General features: G+C 51.4%; 1 protein-coding gene across 2 annotated transcripts in view; it reads right to left on the bottom strand.

The window, feature by feature from the left end:
• Positions 1-37: 37 nt before the first annotated feature.
• lrpprc (leucine-rich pentatricopeptide repeat containing) overlaps positions 38-21,736 on the bottom strand; it is a 34,409-nt gene continuing 12,710 nt past the window's right edge. For both annotated transcript variants that reach the window (XM_072709724.1, XM_023804377.2), the window contains exons 18-38: positions 21,586-21,663; positions 21,345-21,401; positions 21,149-21,262; positions 20,919-21,049; positions 20,324-20,409; positions 16,663-16,870; positions 13,661-13,785; positions 13,431-13,537; positions 7,952-8,020; positions 7,778-7,868; positions 7,315-7,457; positions 6,566-6,743; positions 5,884-6,010; positions 4,786-4,874; positions 4,267-4,471; positions 3,816-3,958; positions 3,580-3,695; positions 1,971-2,045; positions 1,797-1,881; positions 1,220-1,362; positions 38-292 (exon numbers count right to left, since the gene is read on the bottom strand). In XM_072709724.1, coding sequence (XP_072565825.1) covers positions 227-292; positions 1,220-1,362; positions 1,797-1,881; positions 1,971-2,045; positions 3,580-3,695; positions 3,816-3,958; positions 4,267-4,471; positions 4,786-4,874; positions 5,884-6,010; positions 6,566-6,743; positions 7,315-7,457; positions 7,778-7,868; positions 7,952-8,020; positions 13,431-13,537; positions 13,661-13,785; positions 16,663-16,870; positions 20,324-20,409; positions 20,919-21,049; positions 21,149-21,262; positions 21,345-21,401; positions 21,586-21,663 — 2,436 coding nt within the window. In that variant the 3' untranslated portion in view covers positions 38-226. The remainder of the gene's footprint in view (positions 293-1,219; positions 1,363-1,796; positions 1,882-1,970; positions 2,046-3,579; positions 3,696-3,815; positions 3,959-4,266; positions 4,472-4,785; positions 4,875-5,883; positions 6,011-6,565; positions 6,744-7,314; positions 7,458-7,777; positions 7,869-7,951; positions 8,021-13,430; positions 13,538-13,660; positions 13,786-16,662; positions 16,871-20,323; positions 20,410-20,918; positions 21,050-21,148; positions 21,263-21,344; positions 21,402-21,585; positions 21,664-21,736) is intronic.

The raw sequence follows: 21,736 nt of genomic DNA, 5'->3' as shown, positions 1-21,736 counted from the left end.
CGCTTGACAGATGGGGTGCGGAGAGATGTGAAGCCAATCACTTTTTTATCACCGGTGTTTATTGACAACCATAAATACTTTTGTACAGCAGAATCATTTGGGGGCTCACAGAGTTTAATATCATTCGATTTTCCACAGTTTCACATACTGCTGGCACAGTTTATGTTAAAAAAGAAGCATAACAGAACAGGGTGAAAATAACAGATGGGGGGGGGGGGGGTACTGGTCACTCCTCCTCATCCCGCTTCTGCCGCTGGGACTTCAGCTTCTGAGCGTAAAAGCTGAAGGACTCCTGCAAAGAGCAGAAGGACGACCGAAAGTTACTCAACCCACACAGCACCCGGATCGGCATGGGCACCCTGTGCTCAGGCTATGTCCAATACCTCATTAGCCGGTGAACCAATCACGAGCCAGCGTTTTATCTCCAGGGCCACACTGAAACACGAGCGGCACAATCGACTTGTTTTGGTCGACCCTGGGGTATCGAGTCAAAGGGGTATTTGCGGATAAGTGAGCCTTTGAAGCGGAGATGCTCGAAGATTACCATGTACACTGGTGTCCATTAAAGGAGTAATTAAAGCTGATAAACTGGTAGATGGTCCATAGGAGGCTGCTGATGACATCCAATCCAATCCACCCCCCCCCCCCCAAGAGGTATTAAGCAGAAGGTGTGAGTTCGGGAGAGCAGAGGGTCTCTCTGAAACAGTTTCATCCCACAGAATGAACAGCAAGCTCACCCCCACAATGTCCACATCACCCTTCCTGCGCCCTGTCGATCTGCTCAGCCTGGTTCTTCCAAGGTATTATTCAGCCCAATTTGGAGGGCCCTATTAACCTTAGAACCCCCCCCCCCTTGTTCCAGGAACACTGTGCGATGCACACCTTGCCCTGGTAGGGGGCCAACTAAGGCAGCGAATCACCAGTTAATCACTCCCCACAATGGGCCATCTCCACTCAGGGGCCACATTAGGGGGGTGGCACGGACGCGACCCCCAGATCAATGCACCGTGCAGAGCCGACAACCCTTCTCGGTAGGTGGGGCATACTCCAACCAGCAGGGGGCGGTGATGAGCAAGAGGGGCAGGGGGTCAGGGAGTTAGCTCAGCAGGATGTGGGACACTCAGCAAGAGGTGTGTGAGTTGGAGAAGCGAGGAGATGTATGTGGAAGCTGAAAACAGGTTCAACAGAGCACTTTCTTCTGGGGGGGGGGGGGACTTACAAGGGGCTCCTCAAACGGGATGGGCTCCCCAGCCTCCTTGTACAAGACGGCGAGCCTCTTGAGGGTCAGCTCATCCACGTGCGTCCCCTCCGTCTGCATGCGAGCATACAGCTCCCTGGCCGCGGCCAAGTCCTTCTCCCTGGCTGTAGGGGTGGGAAAGAGCGGTGGGTGAAACGGTACGTATAAAACCCCAATGTAACACATCAGTGGCTGGGGGGCTCCCCAAAAGCAGGGCATGAAATAATCATGGAAACGCTACAAAGAAAAGGCTAAGTACTTTAGCGTGTTGGGCTTTGGACGGCAGAGAATGGGCTCAACAGGCACTCTTCCACAACCCCCACCCCGGGAGTCGATCGGGGGACTCCGATTCTCCTGAACTTTTAAAACTGCCCGTTCACGACGCGTCAGCCTGGCCGTTGTCATTGGAGCCACCTAACTAATCATAAGTAATATTAACATTCACCAGAAAACACCGTGTGAAATCACATCAGCCACCGGGTGAAATGATCTCAATTTAAAAAATAAAAAAAAAAAAGTGGCAAATTGGATCGTGATGGTGGTGGGGGGCGGGGCTTACTATAGCATTTCATTAGGTAACTGCAGACAACCTCCTTCTCCAGAATGTCCGGAAGGAGATCCACCAGGTTTCGGATCTTCTGTGCCTAAGGTGGAGAAGACAGACTCAGTTGGCGATACGGAGTGGGAGTTACGTGCAAGGGGTGGCGCGGGGCGTGGTTGATCATGGTCTTACGTGGCCGTTTTTCAGCGACATCCTGGTGACGAAGGTGGTCAGTACACCCTTCTGCTCTGCAATGGCAGGGACGCGCTATGGGAAGCATATGAGGACAACATAAGACATTAGCTTCACTGTTGTGCATTTGAAACATAGGATTATAACTCATAGTTGTGGATCCTCTCATTGACTAGCATTGGGTGATTTAGCTTAGCGGGATATGGACCCGTCTTCTACACACACACACACACAGACACACACGACACACACACACGCTCTGTATCAGCTGGCTACCTTTTAATCGCAAATCAGAGGGTCCGCATATGCGTGTGTGTGTGTGCTCTCGCGTCTGAACCGCGAGGCCCGTCCTTTATGTCTCCTGGAACGCTGAAGTCTCCTCTACAGCTGAAGGTTAATTACACAGTTCATAAGTTTCCCGCCAGATAACCGCTCATTTCTATATAAAAATTAAACGTACAGCGCCTGTTCTCTTTAAAGTATAATTATCTGCACTTATTCACACAAAAGGCGCGATTCCCATCTCCCTGCTCAGTCTGAAAGCCTTTTCACTCACACCTTCCCCCTTTTCATATCTGCCCTTTTTCCCGGCTGTTAGTTAAATATCAGCAGCACCAAGCATCGATGAGGACAGGGGACCCGATCGCCTAGAAGAACGACCCAACAGCCTGTGGGGTGGGGGGGGGGGGGGGGCAATGACAAGCAGACAGGGAGAGAATGTGAGAGAAGGAGAGCCTGGATTAAGATGTGAGAGGCAGCGATGGAGGTGGCGAGTCCGACATTTGACAGCCCCGTTGCGAGGATAATAAAATGATTACATGCCATTAGCGTTTAGAACAAAAAAAAAAACTCAAGTCAAGTGTCTGATCCCTGGAGAGAGAGAGGCGTCTTTGGGCAGCGCGAAAAACAGCCCATACCTTGTGGAGTCCGGGGACCCCTCCCCGTGTCTGTTATACACTCCGGCGACACGCCCCAGGCAGGGAATGAGGGCACTTTCCCCAACTAGTGATGTCATTTTGTTTTGTGAGCCCCCCTCCCCTCCAAAAAACAGGCCCCCAGGGCCTATTAAATGGGCCTGTGCATTGGAGCCGGACCCGGCCGCTCCCAGAATCCCTGGCGGCCCCGGATCCCTGGCGGCACCCCGGAGTCACCGGCGCTGCCCCAAGCGGCTGCCCCGCGTTCGCTTTAAAAGCTCTAGCAGGTCTGCTAAAGACCGACAGCCCGGCCTTGAGGGATCCAGTTAGCGCCAGTTCCGCTCAGAGTCTCTCAAGTACTTAATCAGACCCTCTGAATTACTGTCAGAAGCTTTTCCGAGTCATAATGGATATCCCGCCAGACAAAAGACAGACAGGAGGATGTTTTTAACCTTAAAATTGCTTCCCTACTTCAAGAACTTTCCAGAAATGAGGCAACCTTGAGAGTTTCCTGGAAAAGTAAGGAGACCTAATGCTCCGAAGCAGCAGCCCAGACAGACTTGGACATCCTGATCTCCGCCCCCTCCCTCCTTGCTCTTGACACAGGGGTATGAAGTAGAAGCTCGCAGACCAGACCCTGAACTGCTTAAAAGTGGAGAGAAGGGCTGAGGCTCCCACAGCAGCCATCCAGTTACCTGCAGCTGGAAACGGGCCTCGTCGATCCGGTCCAGCTCCACGTTGGTCAGGAACAGGCTGGTGACTGGCCAGTAGGAAGCAAACTGATTGGCCAGCCTCTCCGCCATGGCGCTCACTGAAAGCAGAAACAGCTGCTCAGACAGCCTGTCATTCACTGTCATGGTTACTCCCATCTGTCTGCACATATCCCACAAGCCACTGCAGGGCCAAGGCTGAGTGGCCGTCACCCCCTTACACTTATCCAAAGCCTCCTCGTTCTTCTCCTCTATCACTTTACGGAATATGTAGGAGATGTTGGTCGGCTGGCTGTCTTCTTGGGCCTCTGTAGCGGGGACGTACACGGCCTCAAGTCCCTCCACTGCTGTCTGGAGGTTTCCGCTGCGGGGGAGGGGACATTACAGGTTCAGCGACCCAGAGACCATGCAGGAGGCGGCGGCGCAGTAGCCCAGACACGGTGCATCGGCCTAAGCGAATGACACGGCTGAGCCGAGCTGATTGGGCGTGCGGATCCCGAATAGCGGTACTGTGTTAAAGAGGTCCAGCCTTAAATTATTCACACCAGAGCGTCACCCCAATCACGCAGCATTATTCCACCTAAAGGGGTGTTCTTTTATAGGAACAATTTGTGCCCCCAGCTTGTTCGACTGGCCCAGCCACCACCGGTACCGGTGTCAGAAGACGCTTACTTCTTGATGTGCGCCAGGGCGATGTTGTTGATGAAGAGCATCTTGGACAGGTGGATGGTGGAGCTCAGCTGCTTGGTCAGGGCCTCTACTTCCCTCACGGCCTCCACGTCCCCGCTGCCGGAGAGAGCCTGCACCAGGCGCGTCAGGGACAGCTGCTGGGGAACCTGGTGGGCCTGCAGCATCTCCCTGAGGGTGGCCTGAGCATCTGGGGGGTGGGGGAGAGGGGGCCACTCACTCATAAATCCACAGCACCAGGCCGCTAATCAGCAAGCAACCTCAGGAGGACTGAGGGGCATCTTTACCGGCGACTGTGAGCTGCTCCCACCTTCAATTCACATCAAGGCACCTCTCACACAGCCCATATTAACTAATAATATTAAACTAACATTACTGTTCCTGACAAAGATACAGACGTTTCACAGACTGTAGATGGGAGCGCAGTGTTAAATATGGCCAAAGGGCGGGGCAGCAGATCTCAGGGGTGGGGCATTGGGGTGGAAGGGGGCGGAGCCAACTCACCCCCGACTTTGCCGCGCTTCACCTGCGTGGTGATCAGGAGGCTGTTGGAGGTGTCGCACAGCATAAAGTCCTGCAGGTGCCTAGCAGCTCTGGGGGGGGGGGGGGGGGGGGGGGTAGCAGTGGGAGGGGTAGCAGTGAGCCAGTGATGGACGACCACAAGACCAAGTCAAGGCAATCAATACAGATATTAAAAACGGATTTTCCAGGGTTTCACACGAGATTGATAGGATATTAACAATCCTGTGATGAACAATCCCTTTCTCTACTGTGCTCAATCTTTTTAAAATAGGTGGGGGCAAAAAAAAAAATATATATGACCACTTTTTAAAAAATTTCTACGCCATTAAAGCTCAATCCAAGTATTTTTCTCCTCGGTTCTTTTAAACAGGATCCGGGCAGATTAATCCGGCTGTTCAATTGAGCATCGACGGCTCCTCTTCATCCTTATCGCCACGGTGACCGGCCCACTGCCGTTCAGCGGATTGCCGGGGGGACCGTAGGGTCAGAATTACTCTAGTCGGTCCCAAGAAAATCCTCCTCACCCCCCACCCCACAGAACAACCTCTCATGTCCTGCACTCCAGGGGGGCTTTAGGGGGACACTGAAATTCTTTAGGCCTCCCCCCCCCGGCCAATCTCCCCAATCCCCTTAATCTCTCTGTTAGAGCCTCATTGCTCAGTTGTGATGCAGTGCAAGCCCAAGTGCCCCCCCCCTAGTCCCACATTTCACCATCTCAAACGTGAGAGCGGGTCAAATGATGCCCCCACTATTACTGCTGCCCAGGCAACTCTGTAATCCTACAGCATGATTAAATCACGGCCGATCCACCCCCCAGCAATGAGAACTGAGGAGGACGATGTAAACGGCCTTGATTGTTTAAGAAGAACAGGGCGACAAAGAAAATAACATTAGTATCTGGACTGGTGGAGCGCAGGAAGACATGAGACGTGAGAGTTCAGCAAGTAAAAATACACAAGACACGGACAGATAGACTGTAGCTCACATACACTCTATCCATTCTTAGAGTCTTCTGGAACATTGTCATCAGAAAGGACCAATGTGCAAAAGAATACCACGGCTTCTCAGAAAGACACTCACATGTCTCGAACCTCCAGGGCCTCCGTCAAACAGCCTTTCGCCAGCAGCGAGCGGATGGCCGTCAGGTAGGCAGGCTCTCGGAGGGCCACGCCCTTCCCGTCTGCCTCCTTCACCAGCGTGTAGACCTCTGGGGAGAGAGGGACGGCACAGGGATAAGAGGAGGTGCCACTGCAGGGAAAGCACAGCGTCTGGCTGCGAGAGGCCAAACTGCGGCCCTGTGTGGTAAGAACCAACATCATACCGGTTGGTCACCTTTTGATAAACTCCATTCTGGTTCTAAGCCTATTAAACAAGAAATAATCCGTCTCTCAGTCGGATCTCGGGTGAGAAAAACATCTGCCACCAGACTCTGTGGCAGCCGCCAACGGCATGCAAAGCCATCCAAACAAAGCAGGTCTGTGCCCATGGAGGACCAGCAGGAGAGAAGATACAGGGAGTGAGACCTGGCACATTGGCATTAGCGCCAACCGTCAGACGGCTGGAGCGGGTTAGGGGAAGACATGCACCTAGCTGGGATGGGGGATGAAACAGGGACGTGGGTGTTGGCTAAAGGGTAGGGGGACTTAATAAATATCTGCACCTGCAACAATCAAGCAGCAGAGCCAGCTGGCAGTGCTATAGGTTGAGGACTTGTCGATGGGTGTCTGAACTACAAAGACCACGATGCACCGGGGCCGCATACCTTCTGCACTGCCATCCTTGGCCTTGCACAGCTTTGTGAGGCGAGCCTGGTACTCAGCAGCCAAACCCTTCACTGGCGAGCTGCCGCTCTGAGCTGACCCCTTGCTTTTCACCACAAGGGGCGGGACCTTTGACGTTTCTTCCTGCTGGGGCACCGTCTCGACATCCACGTACCAAGCCTGCACACGCCAAACATACCCAAACACTGTTTAGTCACTGAAACAGTTGGAAGTCAATAAATAAACCCGTGACAAAGGGAAGAGGGGGACATTTATTTATATAATTTACTAACTTTAGGACATAAAAGTATCAGCTATGTGGGAGGGGCCCCAAAAACCAGGCCCCACTTAGCATGCCTGAATTAGATGGGCTACGGGGCTGTTTAATTCCACTAAACTCCAGATTCCCCCATGATCATATCAAAATCCAATATCGCACTTGACAGGGATTTAAAGCACCAGATAGTGATCTGTGCTCTGTGGGTAGGAGAAGCTAAAGGATGTAGGGAGCGTGGTGACATGGGGGGAGCCACCATTATCATATTAATCATCCCCCCCTCAAGGGGGATCTAAACTCTACAATAAATGGTAGGACTCCCCCTTACATACACATTCGTATTCATATCTTTGTGGGGACTCTCCATTCATTTCTATGGGCAAAACCCTAATCCCACCAAAGACGACCTTATCCCCTACCCAGCCCTAACCTTAACCAAAAGTAACCAAAGTTGGGACACATGTGTGATTTTACCTCAGGCACCCCAAAGGGCACCTCCTGGCCATTGCGTTTGAGAATGCCAGCCAGTAGGCGAAGGGTCCTCTCACGAGGGATCACGTTCTCCTCCTGCATCTTTGTCCAGGCAGACTCTGCCTTGCGGCAGTCGTTCGTGTCACCTGGGAAACGCCATGGCAACATGTCAGCCGAAGACAGCGATCAAAGAATCAAGAGGGCGAATCTGAACAGTTACACATCTAGAGTTAAACTCTCAGACTAACAAATGTTTCGAGGCTTTAGTAGCACAGAGAAAAGGCCAATCAATCACAAATGTAACTTGGAGTTTCCACCAAATCCTCCACCCCCTTATCTTTTAAGACTCCCCACCCTTGGTTTTCCCATTAGAAGACATGAAGTGACAGTTGTTAGGCAGGTAAGGAAGTCGAGTGAGAGACATGGGCCCGGAAGGGGCGGGGCTTCAAGTCTGAGGAACACCTACTGCAGAGCCGGAGCATGTAGTGGTACATCTCATCCCTGTCGCATTCGAACAGCTTTGTCGTCATCTCCACCAGGTTCTCCAGGGGTTCCATCTACGGCCCAAGGTTGACAGTCGGTGAGGGATCACCCACCCCGGCGCACAGCATGATGGTCCGCAAGGCTCGGCGACACCCACCTGCTCATTGGAGATGCACTTCTCAGCAAACCACTGCAGGCGGCCGGGCCTGGCCCTGAGGCCGGGGGTCTACGGAAAAGCAAACGGCAGAGGATGGGAAAACCAGCCGAGCTCCCAAAATGGCCGTCCTGAAAAACCCACCTGGACGGCCAGTTTTAAATGAGGGCGTCCTGATTGGACCAAGCCAATGGCTTTAACTCGCTCTGCAGCGCCCTCTCTGGTGGCATTCTCAGGAGACATACAAAAACAAGCAGGAAATGCCAGGAAAGAACATCAGGTGAAGTCCGTCAATGAGGAGGATGACATCACAGCCGTCACCCGACTGCTAGTGCCACATGACTCCCTTGGCCACGCCCACTTAGATGAGTTCATAACGTGTTTCCTCTCCAGACTGTGGGTATGTAGATGGGACAATCTCAAGTTCTTAAAACTCCCATCTGTGCATTTCTGAGCAGCCCCATAATGCCAATCCATGAGATTGATGTGCAATCTCTCTAAGAATATCATACCAGCAGTATAAAAAGCCAACCTCCATTATCATCTTACACAACCATCTATACTGACAAATTAAAATTTGTCCCGCTCTCTATCTCATCTAATCTGCTTTTACAAAAGACCAAGTCCCAAATGGCAATTTGCCCCCCTCCCCCCAGCTTTTTTCATTCCTTTGCTCTTCTCAAATCTCCCAACCAACCCCCCCGGCTGCAGATCTAAGCCTGAGACAAATCTTCCTCAGCACAAATCCACCATGATGAAGTTATGATTATGATGCTGGGCTTGGGGGGGCACCCAACACACCCTGTCACCTCACTGCTAAGCCACCACCCCCCCCATCTCCACAGCATCAATCTCAGTTGCGGTGGGTGGTGTGCCAAAAGGACATCTAAGTCACATGATTGTCCCCCTGTCAGCTGTCAGGTCATGACCTCACCATGCCCCCCCCCCAATGGAAAAACAAGCAATCGGGGAACCAATGTCACAGTAAACATGCGCCGAATTCTCTCACACACACACACACACACACACACACACACACACACACACACACACACACACACACACACACACACACACACACACACACACACACACACACACACACACACACAAAAATCTGGGCTGCAACAACACGCTCACCAGAAATGCACTGATCTGACCAAACATTTACATCTATTATGTTTCACTTAATTACCCACAATTAATAACCTTACAATTATATACAACAGATTCATTTGCATCTCGCCTCTCCTGTGCTGTAAATGATGCATTTGAGGGGGCTGGTTTCCTGGGATACATTTTTTTTTTTCCATCCCCCATATAACCTCATAGGTGTCACTTGTTTTAATGAGGACCGGGTTCAGTGCTGGAGAGCTGAGAGCCAGAGAAATGGGGCCAACAACAACGAGAGGATTTTGACCCGCGAGTCAAACATGACATGTGCTGTTGAAAACACTCCTGATACTGAATAGGGGGCTATTACCGGTTTTTTAATTATTATTCAACTTAATTCACTGTCCTTTGTCAGTCTATCGCTAAAAACTCAGTAAAAAGTACGAAAGTAACGGCTTCTAGAGACTGTGGAAACAGACACATCAGCTGGCCTCTGGACTGCGTTTCCAGGAGTGGGCCGAGCCAGAACCAGGCCAGGACCAGGCCAGGACCGGACCAGGCCAGGAGGAATCAGTAAAGTTCTAACAGCAATTTGAGGCCAGTCAAAACACCACATCAAGAGACGATGTTACGCATCCTGCTGGATCAACCTTTGTGAGCATAATTCCACTTGCATAAATATTTACAGGTGCCAATCAAAAGAGGCCAGGGAACCATAAGGGTGATATAATCGCTAAGGTAACCACTGAAGAACAACACGCCTCAAACTGGGAAAGAGAAATTACGAATTCATAACAAAAAAATCAAATGTAAATTACTTAATATGTCCTCACACACCAATAGGGCTGCAATACAGTGGCTGTTCCTGGGTTTACCTGTCATTTTTAATCTGCAACCCCTCATCCCCCCCCCCCCCCCCACACAGCAGTTAGAGCTGGATGTGCTTGTGTGCCCAGTGTGCAACTGGTTCTCCACATTTCCAGAACTTTCCGACACTGCACATGACCATCAGGGGAGCACAACCTCGGAGACCAGCCAGCAACATCGCAGAATGACCCACTTTGTTGGCGGGGGGGGGGGTTATCAAAAGCAGTCAAAGGTTCCACCCCCCTGAAAGATAAAAGTATAAAGCTTCCGGGGTAAAAGACAACATTAATACCCAAAAGAAACATGTTGACATTAATAAGGCTTCAGCATCACGTCCCAAATCCCCATCCAAAGCAGGCACTGGCCCTTTCAGCTGTGCGTTGGGGGTGGGGGGGGGTACACCATAGCTTATCTTGTAAACCAAAATCTCTTGGCCACGGGGACAGAATTATTCTTATCCAGTGCAAGTTAAGAGGCGCAAAATCGCCCGTTACATAGCATGAGGTGCCCCCACCCCTCACCACCCTTGAAAAGCGCCCCCTCCTGTCCTCAGCACGGCTGTTCCTTTGATGAGTTTCTCAGATTTATTTCAGCACAAACCCCAACTTACAGATGGTCATCAAATAATAACAGTGGAAAGCATGGAAACAGTCACAGGAGGAAGCAGCTTAGGAGGGGGGGGGGATAGTATCACCCCAGCATCAGAAATTAATGGGGACAAAGGGCAAAAATGCTCCAAGAAATCTCAGAATGCCCATAAGACCGAAACTATAAATAATTAAAAATGCCCCCCAAAATCCAACTAATTTGTACGTGTGTGTTAGATTAGAGTTAGAGTTAAAGACAGCTGTTGTTCATCGTGCATAAATAACTTCATATAACATGTAACTACATACTACTATTTAACACTATTATGATACCGGGCAGAGAGCACTTTTATTTAATAAAAATGTTCATCCAAAAACAAAACAGGCTGGATTGTCTGCTTTTCCATGACTTTGCCTATGGCTGGGAGGCACATCGAATTTACACGGTATATTGATATATTTTCAAAAGGAGATATGGGATGACATGATACCGTTTATATCAATGTACCTTTTGTGTGTTAAAAGCGATAGTATTGCTTCGTAGTTGTAAACAATGTGAGTGCCTCAGTCGTGACATTGCACAGACTCCCATTCAATAAGCTTGTCACGGTAGTTGGAGACGAAAAATAATCAGAACTCATTTCATTTTGTCTAAACCGTTGCCAAACAGCTCAGAGGTTAACGTCGTAATTTGCAATATTTGTTTAATTTTGTTGCAGGTACCAGTTTGCATTTACAGTTGTAAAACACTTACATATTTTTCCCCACATATTTTTAAAAGACCTTCAACAGTTTCTAAAGATGTTGTTTTTAAAGGAAAAAAATGGCTGTAAGCTACTTCATTTGAAAGAAATTTTCACTTTATGAACTAATGCATGATACATATACAAAGGATATTAGGAGCTAAATAGCCTAAATAGAACCATCTCCTACTTTCTCTCGCATACAGATGGTATTCTGTACGTTTACAGATGACTGCACATTTCTCTCTGAAACAGCGACAGTATGATTTTTTATGTACTCATGTCGGCAGGCAATTACTGTGTGCATTTTATTCTGGGCAAAATTTCATGTATTAATTACTATTTTTAAATAGTGGCCCCAAAATTTTGTAAATGCCTCCATTTTTAGAAAGTGGGGGCATAATCTGCCCTCAAATCTTTAAAAATTTCTTTCTGTCCGCATACACAGGCGTATAGACACACTGGCCTGGACTGCTACAATTAACCTGCTAATTAGCACCGACAAAGGAAAGTTTAGGCTAAAGGAACAAAGGAGAGCCAGCCAATAGTCATCTAGAAAAGAAAGAACATCAGAAACCTGAGTCAGATCTAGAGACGCATAGGCGTATAACAAAGATCTGTGTATAGGTTCTGACAGGTTCCTAAGAGGAAGGCTGTAAGGAGGCTGAAAGAGACTGAACGCAAGGATTTATTATAAAAGAGAGACTACACAGTCAGCCTTGCTCATAAAGAGAGAGACGACACAGTCAGCCTTGCTCATAAAGAGAGAGACGACACAGTCAGCCTTGCTCATAAAGAGAGAGACGACACAGTCAGCCTTGCTCATAAAGAGAGAGACGACACAGTCAGCCTTGCTCATAAAGAGAGAGACGACACAGTCAGCCTTGCTCATAAAGAGAGAGACGACACAGTCAGCCTTGCTCATAAAGAGAGAGACGACACAGTCAGCCTTGCTCATAAAGAGAGAGACTACACAGTCAGCCTTGCTCATAAAGAGAGAGACTACACAGTCAGCCTTGCTCATAGAGAGAGACTACACAGTCAGCCTTGCTCATAAAGAGAGACGACACAGTCAGCCTTGCTCATAAAGAGAGAGACGACACAGTCAGCCTTGCTCATAAAGAGAGAGACGACACAGTCAGCCTTGCTCATAAAGAGAGAGACGACACAGTCAGCCTTGCTCATAAAGAGAGAGACTACACAGTCAGCCTTGCTCATAAAGAGAGACTACACAGTCAGCCTTGCTCATAAAGAGAGAGACTACACAGTCAGCCTTGCTCATAAAGAGAGAGACTACACAGTCAGCCTTGCTCATAGAGAGAGACTACACAGTCAGCCTTGCTCACAGAGAGAGACTACACAGTCAGCCTTGCTCACAGAGAGAGACTACACAGTCAGCCTTGCTCACAGAGAGAGACTACACAGTCAGCCTTGCTCATAAAGAGAGAGACTACACAGTCAGCCTTGCTCATAAAGAGAGAGACTACACAGTCAGCCTTGCTCATAGAGAGAGACTACAGTCAGCCTTGCTCATAGAGAGAGACTACACAGTCAGCCTTGCTCAGAGAGAGACTACACAGTCAGCCTTGCTCAGAGAGAGACTACAGAGTCAGCCTTGCTCATAAAGAGAGACTACACAGTCAGCCTTGCTTATAAAGCAGACAGCACAAGAGGCCATTCTGATGGAGAGCATGCAGAAATCCTTTCTGCCGCATTTGACAAGCAGCGCCCTTCCGAGACCTTCCGCCACACCTGACCTTCTCCTAGTGTCTCCCTCGGCTTCTATCCGAGAGCGAGTGACAGGTCCATCGAGTGGGTGGCTGCGCTTAATCACATGTGACCGACTCGACCGCCCCCGGCAGCTCACTAAGCCGCTTACGGAACAGAATCGGAGACGGAGGGCCCAGCCCGATTTGCTCTTAACCCATTCGCCTCGTCTTTAGAGGACCAACGAATGGATTCATCCCAGAGCTAGATAATGACATAGACTGTTGACAGAAGGCAGACCTAAACATGACGTCTAAAAGTCTGGTCCAAACAGACCCCACCCACGTACCACCGGCAGACCATCACTGTGACAAACTTTCATTTCTGAGAAGGAACATCAAGCATGGTCTCATTAAACTCCTTAAATAGCCCTGCACCCCAGGCACGGCGGGGGCCCAGCCTCACCTCGATGATCTTGCGGGCCTCCTTGTACCTGCCCGTCTGCAGGAAGGCAAACAGGAGGTCATACAGCATCGTCATCTCGCCCCTCTCCTGGCTCACAAAGTCCATGGCTTGGGGGAACGAGAGCAGGAAGTGCGGCACGGCAGATTAAATAAAATCACAGAGAAAGCACCCCCCGCCCCCATATCAGGTTGCGCCTCCCCCTACCCCACGCCGATGCAGAGAGGCCTCACCTTTCTGCAGGAGCTCAGTCTCCCCCTTTTCCACCAGGTGACACAGCAGGTCGTGGAAGCGGGGAAGCTGTTTGTACTGCCTGCAGTGGTCCAGCACCGCGTCCAAGGCCCCGGAAAGGTCTCCACTGGGGGTGGGGGCACATACAAGGGGAGGGGGGGGGGGGGGCATTGTGAACAGGGACTGGTCACGGATGCTAATAGCCACACTGGGTCAGAACGACAGCAGTATACATGGGGAAAGCACTTCCATGATCAGCCAGCAGGAGGCAGCAAGGGGTCAGTAACCTCTGATCCCTCCGTGTCAGTGTGTTTTCCAACCCACCCCCCCGCACCTAACACCCCCAACCGTGCAATTTGGCAGAATATGGCAACAAAATTAGAAGGCTTGCTATAGTGCCTGGCCCCCCTCCCCCCATGCTTCTCCTGCCCCCCCCCCCCCTAACAAAGAGCTAACAACACTGCTGACAGATGGGTGATGGAGAAATAAAGAGAGACACTGGGGGGAAAAGCACCACTCCAATTCCTTTATTGTGACTGGGCCAGCATCAATCTGGTGATTGGGTCATTACAATGCCAATCACCCAAAGGTCAAAGCAGATAGGTCACAGGCAGGGGGGGGCGGTGGGTGAGCCGTGAAAACGAACCTGCGTGGCAAGCAGGTATGATCGCACTTGGGATTTCGCATCTGATGCTCACGTGTGGCACAGGAGGAACGCCGGACTGAAAAGCGCGACCCTGACAGGCGGTGTGAAGAGAGGGAACGCGGGACGGACGGAGAGGGCACAGGAGACGGAGCAGACCGAGGAGAGCGATCGCGGCTGCAAGGTAAAATGCCGGCAACTGGCTTTAACTGGAATGAAGAGTGACGACGTTATCCAGCAGGCTGGGGTTAAGAGGCAATTCACCCAGTTGCTCCGGGCTGAAAAGCTCACTCAAGACTGAACACAGAAAGATGGAAATCCAATCGACAAATAACACAGTGAACAAATAAAGTCACCAAACTACTATACACTGGTGAACCGGGTGGGGGGGGGGGCTGCAGTGGAAGCCTGGATTTGGAACCCACAGACAAATCGACCAGGCCGTGGGGACCGGCCCACCCCCACTCCTCCGCCCGCTAACCTTCTTTAGAATTCCCATCAGTCCAGTACTGCAATTACAACTGCCAGCCTCCACCCTCCAAAGGAAACGCTCCATGTCGAAGGCTTCACAATTTCCCCGGGTACAATTTGGCTGTCACTTGCGCTCAGATTTACTCAAACACGCTCCCTGTTAATGTCACTAACTTTGCATGTCAAGCACTTTCCAGCCAATTAAGTAAAAAAAAAAATAAAAAATTCTAAACGGGAAATCAGGAAGACGAGAAAAAGCTTCTTCCGCCTCTTCCTCCTTTGTTCAGGACAAATTTACGAAACCATCCCCCCCCCCACTGTCCTTTGAAGAAGGCTACGCACACGTGTGTGTGTGTGTGTGTGTGTGTGTGTATAAAGAGTGAGTAGACTTGGAGTAAAAATCATCAACACAGGCCTGTATGCAGGCCATCACACCATTAGCAAGGGGGGGGGGGGATTTGTAGGGGTCCACAGAAAATGCCCCCCCATACCCCACAAGCTGCAATGCCAACAGCCCCTCAGCCTTCCTGTCACCATGCTAATATTTAAGTTTACACATTTCCTGTCATGAATATAAAAAAAAATACAAAAAAAAAAAAAAAACGCTTCCAGACACGAAGCACGGTGGCGATGGCGCGATCCGTCTCGACCCGCAAGACACCAGTGGCTGACAGGCCGGGCCGGCCTAGCCGTTAATGTCACGGAGACGCGGGTGCGACCCGGCAGAGGGAGCGCATAATGAAAGGTATAATCACGGATACGGATCCAGTCAGCTGCTCGCGGGCACCGCCCGGCCCTCGCCACTGCGCGCTGACTGGCTGTCTCCGCAAATCAGCCTAAGAAGTGCTCATTAAGTCGTTACGGCTGACACAGTGATGAGACAGTCGCGGCCGAGTGACACGCGCTTTGTCCTCGCCGAGGCGCAACGATTGACGTGAACAACGGGGACAATAATGGGAGGGGCAGGCGGCGAGGAAGGGAGCGTGCAAAAAAAAATGTTCTGTTTGCTGCTGAAAGGATGGCTTGTTGGTGGGGGCGGGGGCGGGGGGGGGTATTGACTGGCCGGCATTGACCTTGTCAGGGAGGTGACCCTCTATGACAACGACCACAAAGAGAGAGAGAGAGATCCTCCCTCCGTTCTCAGTCCAGCAGCTCATGCCCTGATCAATCCCCCCCCCCCGCTGCAAAGCACCCATTGTTCCAGGGTCCAGGAGCCTGACCGGAAATCCAGCTGCATTTTTTTTTTTTTTTTTTTTAAATAAAAAGGCATCATAATAAATCTCACACCCCCCAGCCCCCTGTTATTTTCTGAACATTGGTCAATCGTTGCCACAGAAGCGGTTTTGTTTGTCCCTCAGTGAGTCTCGGCCGGCTGGCGAGAAGGTCTCCCGTTATTCGCATATACAGCTTGTAAATGGCAGAGCAGGTCAGCGTTCGCATAGCGACCGGATGGGAAAAAAAAAAACATGCATGTAGTGCCAACCTATAGGGGGCGCCAGTGTTCAGCAGGACGCCAGACGGGGGTGGGAGGGTCGCGCAGGATGAGGAGCACACAGGAACTGGGCTAGTTGCTTACCATCGCCATAGTAAATCCAGCAATTAGAGACTCCACACATAATTAACATGCAAATGGGACAATCTACTTAAAAGCCGTGCAAACAGATTGACCTGAAACATTCACTGGGTTGCTGGGAGCCAGAGGCTCCGGCTCCAAGCGGCACAGCTTCAGGCCCCATTTACATACCGCGCTTTAGACAGGAAGCCACAGAGCCATCGTGGGACACATGGGGGATGTTCGGCGGCACTGGAAGACGGCTGGACTCCGATAGAGGCGGGAGATTTTAGCCCCCCCCACCCCCGAGTCCGGAGGGCAGCGTCCTGGGGCCTCACCTCTGCAGGTAGGCAATGGTGATGGGCCCGGAGAGCAGAGGGCCAGGCTTAGCCAGGCCCACAGAGTAGACCGTATCCTGAATCCTCCTGACAGCAGCGTGGTCACCCTGCAGCGCCACCCCGTTCAGGACGTGGAACAGCGCCAAGACTGAGGCGTCCTGCAGAGCCACCTTCTTCTCCTTCATCTCCTTCAGCATGTCCACTGCCTCTGCGGGGGGACAGAGAGGACACATACACAGGGGAACATCAAGAACCTTTGATGGACAAGATGTCGGGCAACAAAATCAATCAAGCTGACCATTTCTGTAAGCCACAGACACGTGAAGCCATTGGCCGCTGACCCATCGCCACCTCAGCTCAACTTTGACCTGGAAGAAGAAGGGGGGAACCGGGACCCTGACAAGAGGGAAGGGGACGTGCACTGACCATAGCAGAGAATGATCCGGAGAAAAAGTCCACTCTGGGGGGGGGGGGGGGGGTGTGGGGGCTCAGGAAGCATGGCTGGAGCCGTGGTGACGGTAGGAGCCAAGCCACCTGTCCGCGTCATGTGATCCCCCACTTAGAGGGGGGCGAGAGCCGTTTACACCCCAAAGAGACCCCATGATCACCCCCCCCCCCACCCAGAGTTCCAGATGAGAGAAAGAGAAAGCAGGGGGGTGGGGGGGTGGAAAAAGGGCCCTTAGATAATTTCATGTAGGGAAAACAAACCGCTATTAAAACAGCATTTTACACCCAGCAGGAATGCAAATTCGCCCGTATAATGCCAATTTCCAGCTAATTACTACTTGCATTTCTAAACGAGACTACAATTAACAGGGCCCCCAATACCGGCACGCCATCGGCTCCACGCAGCGGCGGGCGCTAATTATAGGTGTGCGGTGAGCACCCGGCCGGCCCCCCCAGCCTCGGACCTCAGGGCTCCGGGACACGCGGGGGCCATAATGGGGGCTTTTATCGGGCTGTTCTCCAGCTCGGCATCCAGCTGCCACAACGCACCCCCCTCCGATGCGCCCCCCCCCCCCCCCCAACGCACCAACAGGCAGCTGCTCTGTCAGCGGGCCAGATAATTAAGATGTGTTTACACTGTGTTTAGGACCGCGCTAATGGTCTGATATTGATAGGGTCTGTTTGAAAGCGACGATACTAATTACAGCAGGGGCTGGCTGGAGCAGCCGTGCCCTTCTCACCCCCCCAACCCCCCCCAAGGGGCTAACATCGGTGAAACCAGGCCCAATGAAGGATCTGCCGGGGTCCAGGTCAGCAGAGTGGACCAAGTTGAGCCAGATGACGTAGAATTGAAATGGGTCAAAAGTCTTACCGATGGGGAGGGTGGCGGACTGGGTTCAGAAACGGCCTTTCAGATGCGGGTTTCCATCAGACAGGACATCGGAACCGTTTGTTTACCAGCTTGGCACGGTACAGCACTGCCTCCCATTCGCCTTGGCACTAGATGGCACTCCAGCGGCTCGATGGGCACAGCACGTGGCCCCCCGCACCACACCCTCGTCCCCCCCATGGCCCCCCTCCAGCTGGTCCGGCCCCTCTCCGCCAGTTCGCCCCTCATTGGACGCGCTCCCGCTCACTCGCTCGCTCACACCCTGTTGTTATGCAAATGAGGAGCCAGCACGTCGACTGTCAGAGATTTAATGGGGCAAAAACAGAGAGAGCGATTTGGGGGTGGGGGGGGTGTGGAGGATGAGGGAGGGGGCATCATCAGGGTCATGCTGGGTTTTTCAAGAGTTCGTTTTTGTTTTGTGTTTTCTCCGTCCCGCGCAGTTGGGCCCCCACCGAGGGGCATTCTAATTGTTCAAAGTTACAGATCTAATCGGCACAAACCGCTGCCCGAGTTTCCCTGCCGAGCGCGAGTCCCGCTGCCCTGCGGAGCGCCCCCATTCCCCGCCTGTCCGCTTTCAGCTCAAAACAGGGCCCAAAGATAATGTCCTAGACTAAAAATCACATTACTAAAGCTACATACAGACAAAGGAAAAATATCTATCCCTCTTTAGGTTACAAGGCTTCAAATAATACTTCAGGGGTGTATACAGGGGCGGGGCCACGGACACTAAGTGAAAGCTGATTAGCCCCCAGAGTGCACCCTCGAATGTCACTCATTGAATCAAAACATATGACTGGCTAATAAGCTTGGCCTCTCTGTATGAATAACGGCCCTTCATATGCCCCTACCAAACATGCAGATTCTCAAATGACTGCTTATGGCTCCAACATCGTTGCGGGATTTTTCCCAGATGTTGTCAAAGTGCCTTCAATACGGCGGCGTGATAAATATCCACGGATACTGCCAAAACGCAGACAGGCCACACGTTCCCACATGCAGTCTGGTTTTACTGGCCTGTTAACTTCAGTCCTGTTCACAGACATCCAGTCCCATCCAACCTGCAGATGCCTTAAGTCTGGAAGGCTTGCAGGAGGACAGGAAGCCACCATGTGATCTCGCGCTCGACCACGGGGGCCCGGCCCTGGCAGAGAAGTGAAGCTAGCAAAGCACGCTAATGCATATGACAAGATGGCGGAGGCAGCGGTACACTGTACGCCGGAATTCACTCAGCAATCCACACACAGTGCTCTGGTGGACATTAGCACCCGGGCACTCTTTCCCGGGTAATTCTGTTAAAGTGGCGAGGTGTCCGGTGATTTCATCCACGCTTCGGGGAGGGGGGCACGTTATTACTTGAATTGGGCGGGGAGTGGCAAACTAAGGCGGACCTTATCGTAATTATATCTTACATGCTCCGAGAAAACCACCACGGAATTCACATAATCTCCGCTTAATACGGGATTCTCTGAATAGCCTATTTAAATTCCACCCAGTGCCACGATTCACATTGTGGGAAAAAGATCCGTGTGTACAGATTGGAGAACAAATTATTGGAGATCCTTATTTTAAGACCGCTGAGAGCAGGATCAGCAGAGCTGTGTGATTGTTCCACAAATTGCCACAGAATGGGATGAATGGAGGGGGGGCTGGGGGTACAAAAGTTTATCCTCCCAAAGTGACTAACTGAGACTCCCTATAAGAATGCAGCCACCAAAAGCGGACATTAGCGTGAAATGAGATTTCTGGACAGTCAGTCTCATTTGAATCTGTTTACTGAAGTTCGCACTCCGGAAGGACACCCAAATCCACAATGATAATGACAAGCGTATCCACCAAGTCCAGGTCACGCTGCGGCGAAATCCAGACATCCTAAGGCGACGTTCGGCAGGGCTGCATGATACATTGTGATATGCGAAACGTTCGCAAAAAAAATTGAGGTATTTATAAGACAAAACAAAGACGACGAAATCCCATGAAATAAACTATAGCCAAATAGAACTTATCTGCCAGTAGAGTGTGTTAAATAAGCTGGGGGTGTTGCCAGGAGGCACAACGCAGTGTCAAAAAAATGCGACGTGATTATTGCGCGTGCACACACTGTGATGATGATGTTGAAATGATACATCAGCAGCTGTGTTGCTCAGACTGAATTGAGAAAAACAGGATGCGGGGAAGCCTGACCGTCGAACCCTGTGGCAAACACCGGCCACCGATTACAACAAACAGCAACACCTACGAAAGCCTTTCAGAGCTCACAGCAAAGGGAGACAGGTCCCTTGCCTAGGCCTCCCCTCAAACACAACGCAAAACCGCAGAGACACTCACCCTCCAGCCTCCCGTGTTTGGTCAGGACCTTCACCAGCCCCAGGTACTTGTTGGCAGTCAGGGCGTCTGAGGAGCCTTTACGGTCACTGAGGGATGGGGCACAGCAGACAGAATCATCAGCATTTAGGGGCGCAATACAGGCCAAAGGGGATTGAGTTAAATATGCAAGTGCCCTGAATGGTGAACCGTATATCAGAGGGGACCAATTTCAACCCCCCCCCCCCCCCAATCCATTCCCACGAGCAGGAAAGACACACACAAGATCCCATGTCTGACTGTAATACAAAATACAATGAAGCTCCATTCCTGCAGTGTTTAATGACGCTGACCAGGCACTCGTGAGGTAGAGGAGTTGGGGGGGGGGGGGGGGGGAACTATATAAAAAGGAACTGAAATTGAACATGAAGGTAAGCGAAACAGAAGGAGCAGGACGGGAGATGCGCCGCATTAATGTCTCCTTGCATCTTGCAGATGGCGCTGCGCTGCCATTAAACTTTAAAAGTCGGCTGAAGGACTTTGTAAACAAGGGCTCTGTATGCGTGTGTCCGGGAGTGCGAATGGACACGTGCGTGCGTCAGCCGGAGCCCTGACTCACAGCTCCCTCTTCAGGTTCAGCGCCTCCTCCACGTTGTCTTGGTTACAGCACAGACGGATGAGGGCTGCGTAACCCCCGACGACCATCTCCTCCTCGTGTTGAGACTTCAGCTCAAGGGCCCGCTCGAGTTTCTGGGGGTGGGAAGTGGACACGGGTCAAATCAAAGCGCAACACAGTCGGGGGTGGGGGTGGTGGGGGTGTTGGGGTGGGAGGGGGGGCAAGAGCCACACCTCTTCAGCGCAGAGGGCCAGGATCAGCTGCTTCAGGACCGGCCCCGTGGGCTGATTCTCCCTCTTCAGGTCTTCAAGCTTCTTCTCCAGGACCTCAGCCTTCTGCTCCGCAGCCTCCAGATGGGAACAACTAATTTCACGATCCCCCAATTAAAGAGGTGCTCAGCTGTTTCACACACGTACGAAGCCCACTTACCACTCGGATTTCCTGAGGACCGGCATCCTTCCCGCCCTCAATCAATGGTATGAGGTCCTTGTAGTGCACAGAATAAGTGTCACACAAACGGCACCATAGTCAGGCAGTTATAGACGGAGATTTTTCCTATAAGCATGATCCTCGATACCCCACCCATCGACCACGCTCAGTCCTAAGCAGATCAGAAGCGGTACCCTCACCGCGTCCTGCGTCACCCCACAGCCCCCGTCATGCCCCTCACCTTGACGAGCTCCGGGACACTGTGGCCTTGCAGGACATTGCGGATCCCCCTGAAGATGAGCACGGGGATGGTGATATTCTGCAGAGGAAAGGCAGAAGATATTCAAACTTAACAACATATGAACTGATGACCAATATGGGTACCAGATCAT

Source organism: Paramormyrops kingsleyae, chromosome 3 (assembly GCF_048594095.1).
Source record: "Paramormyrops kingsleyae isolate MSU_618 chromosome 3, PKINGS_0.4, whole genome shotgun sequence".
NCBI lineage: Eukaryota > Metazoa > Chordata > Actinopteri > Osteoglossiformes > Mormyridae > Paramormyrops > Paramormyrops kingsleyae.
Note: the sequence above shows the minus strand (reverse complement) of the source record. Positions and strands in the feature narration are given on the sequence as shown.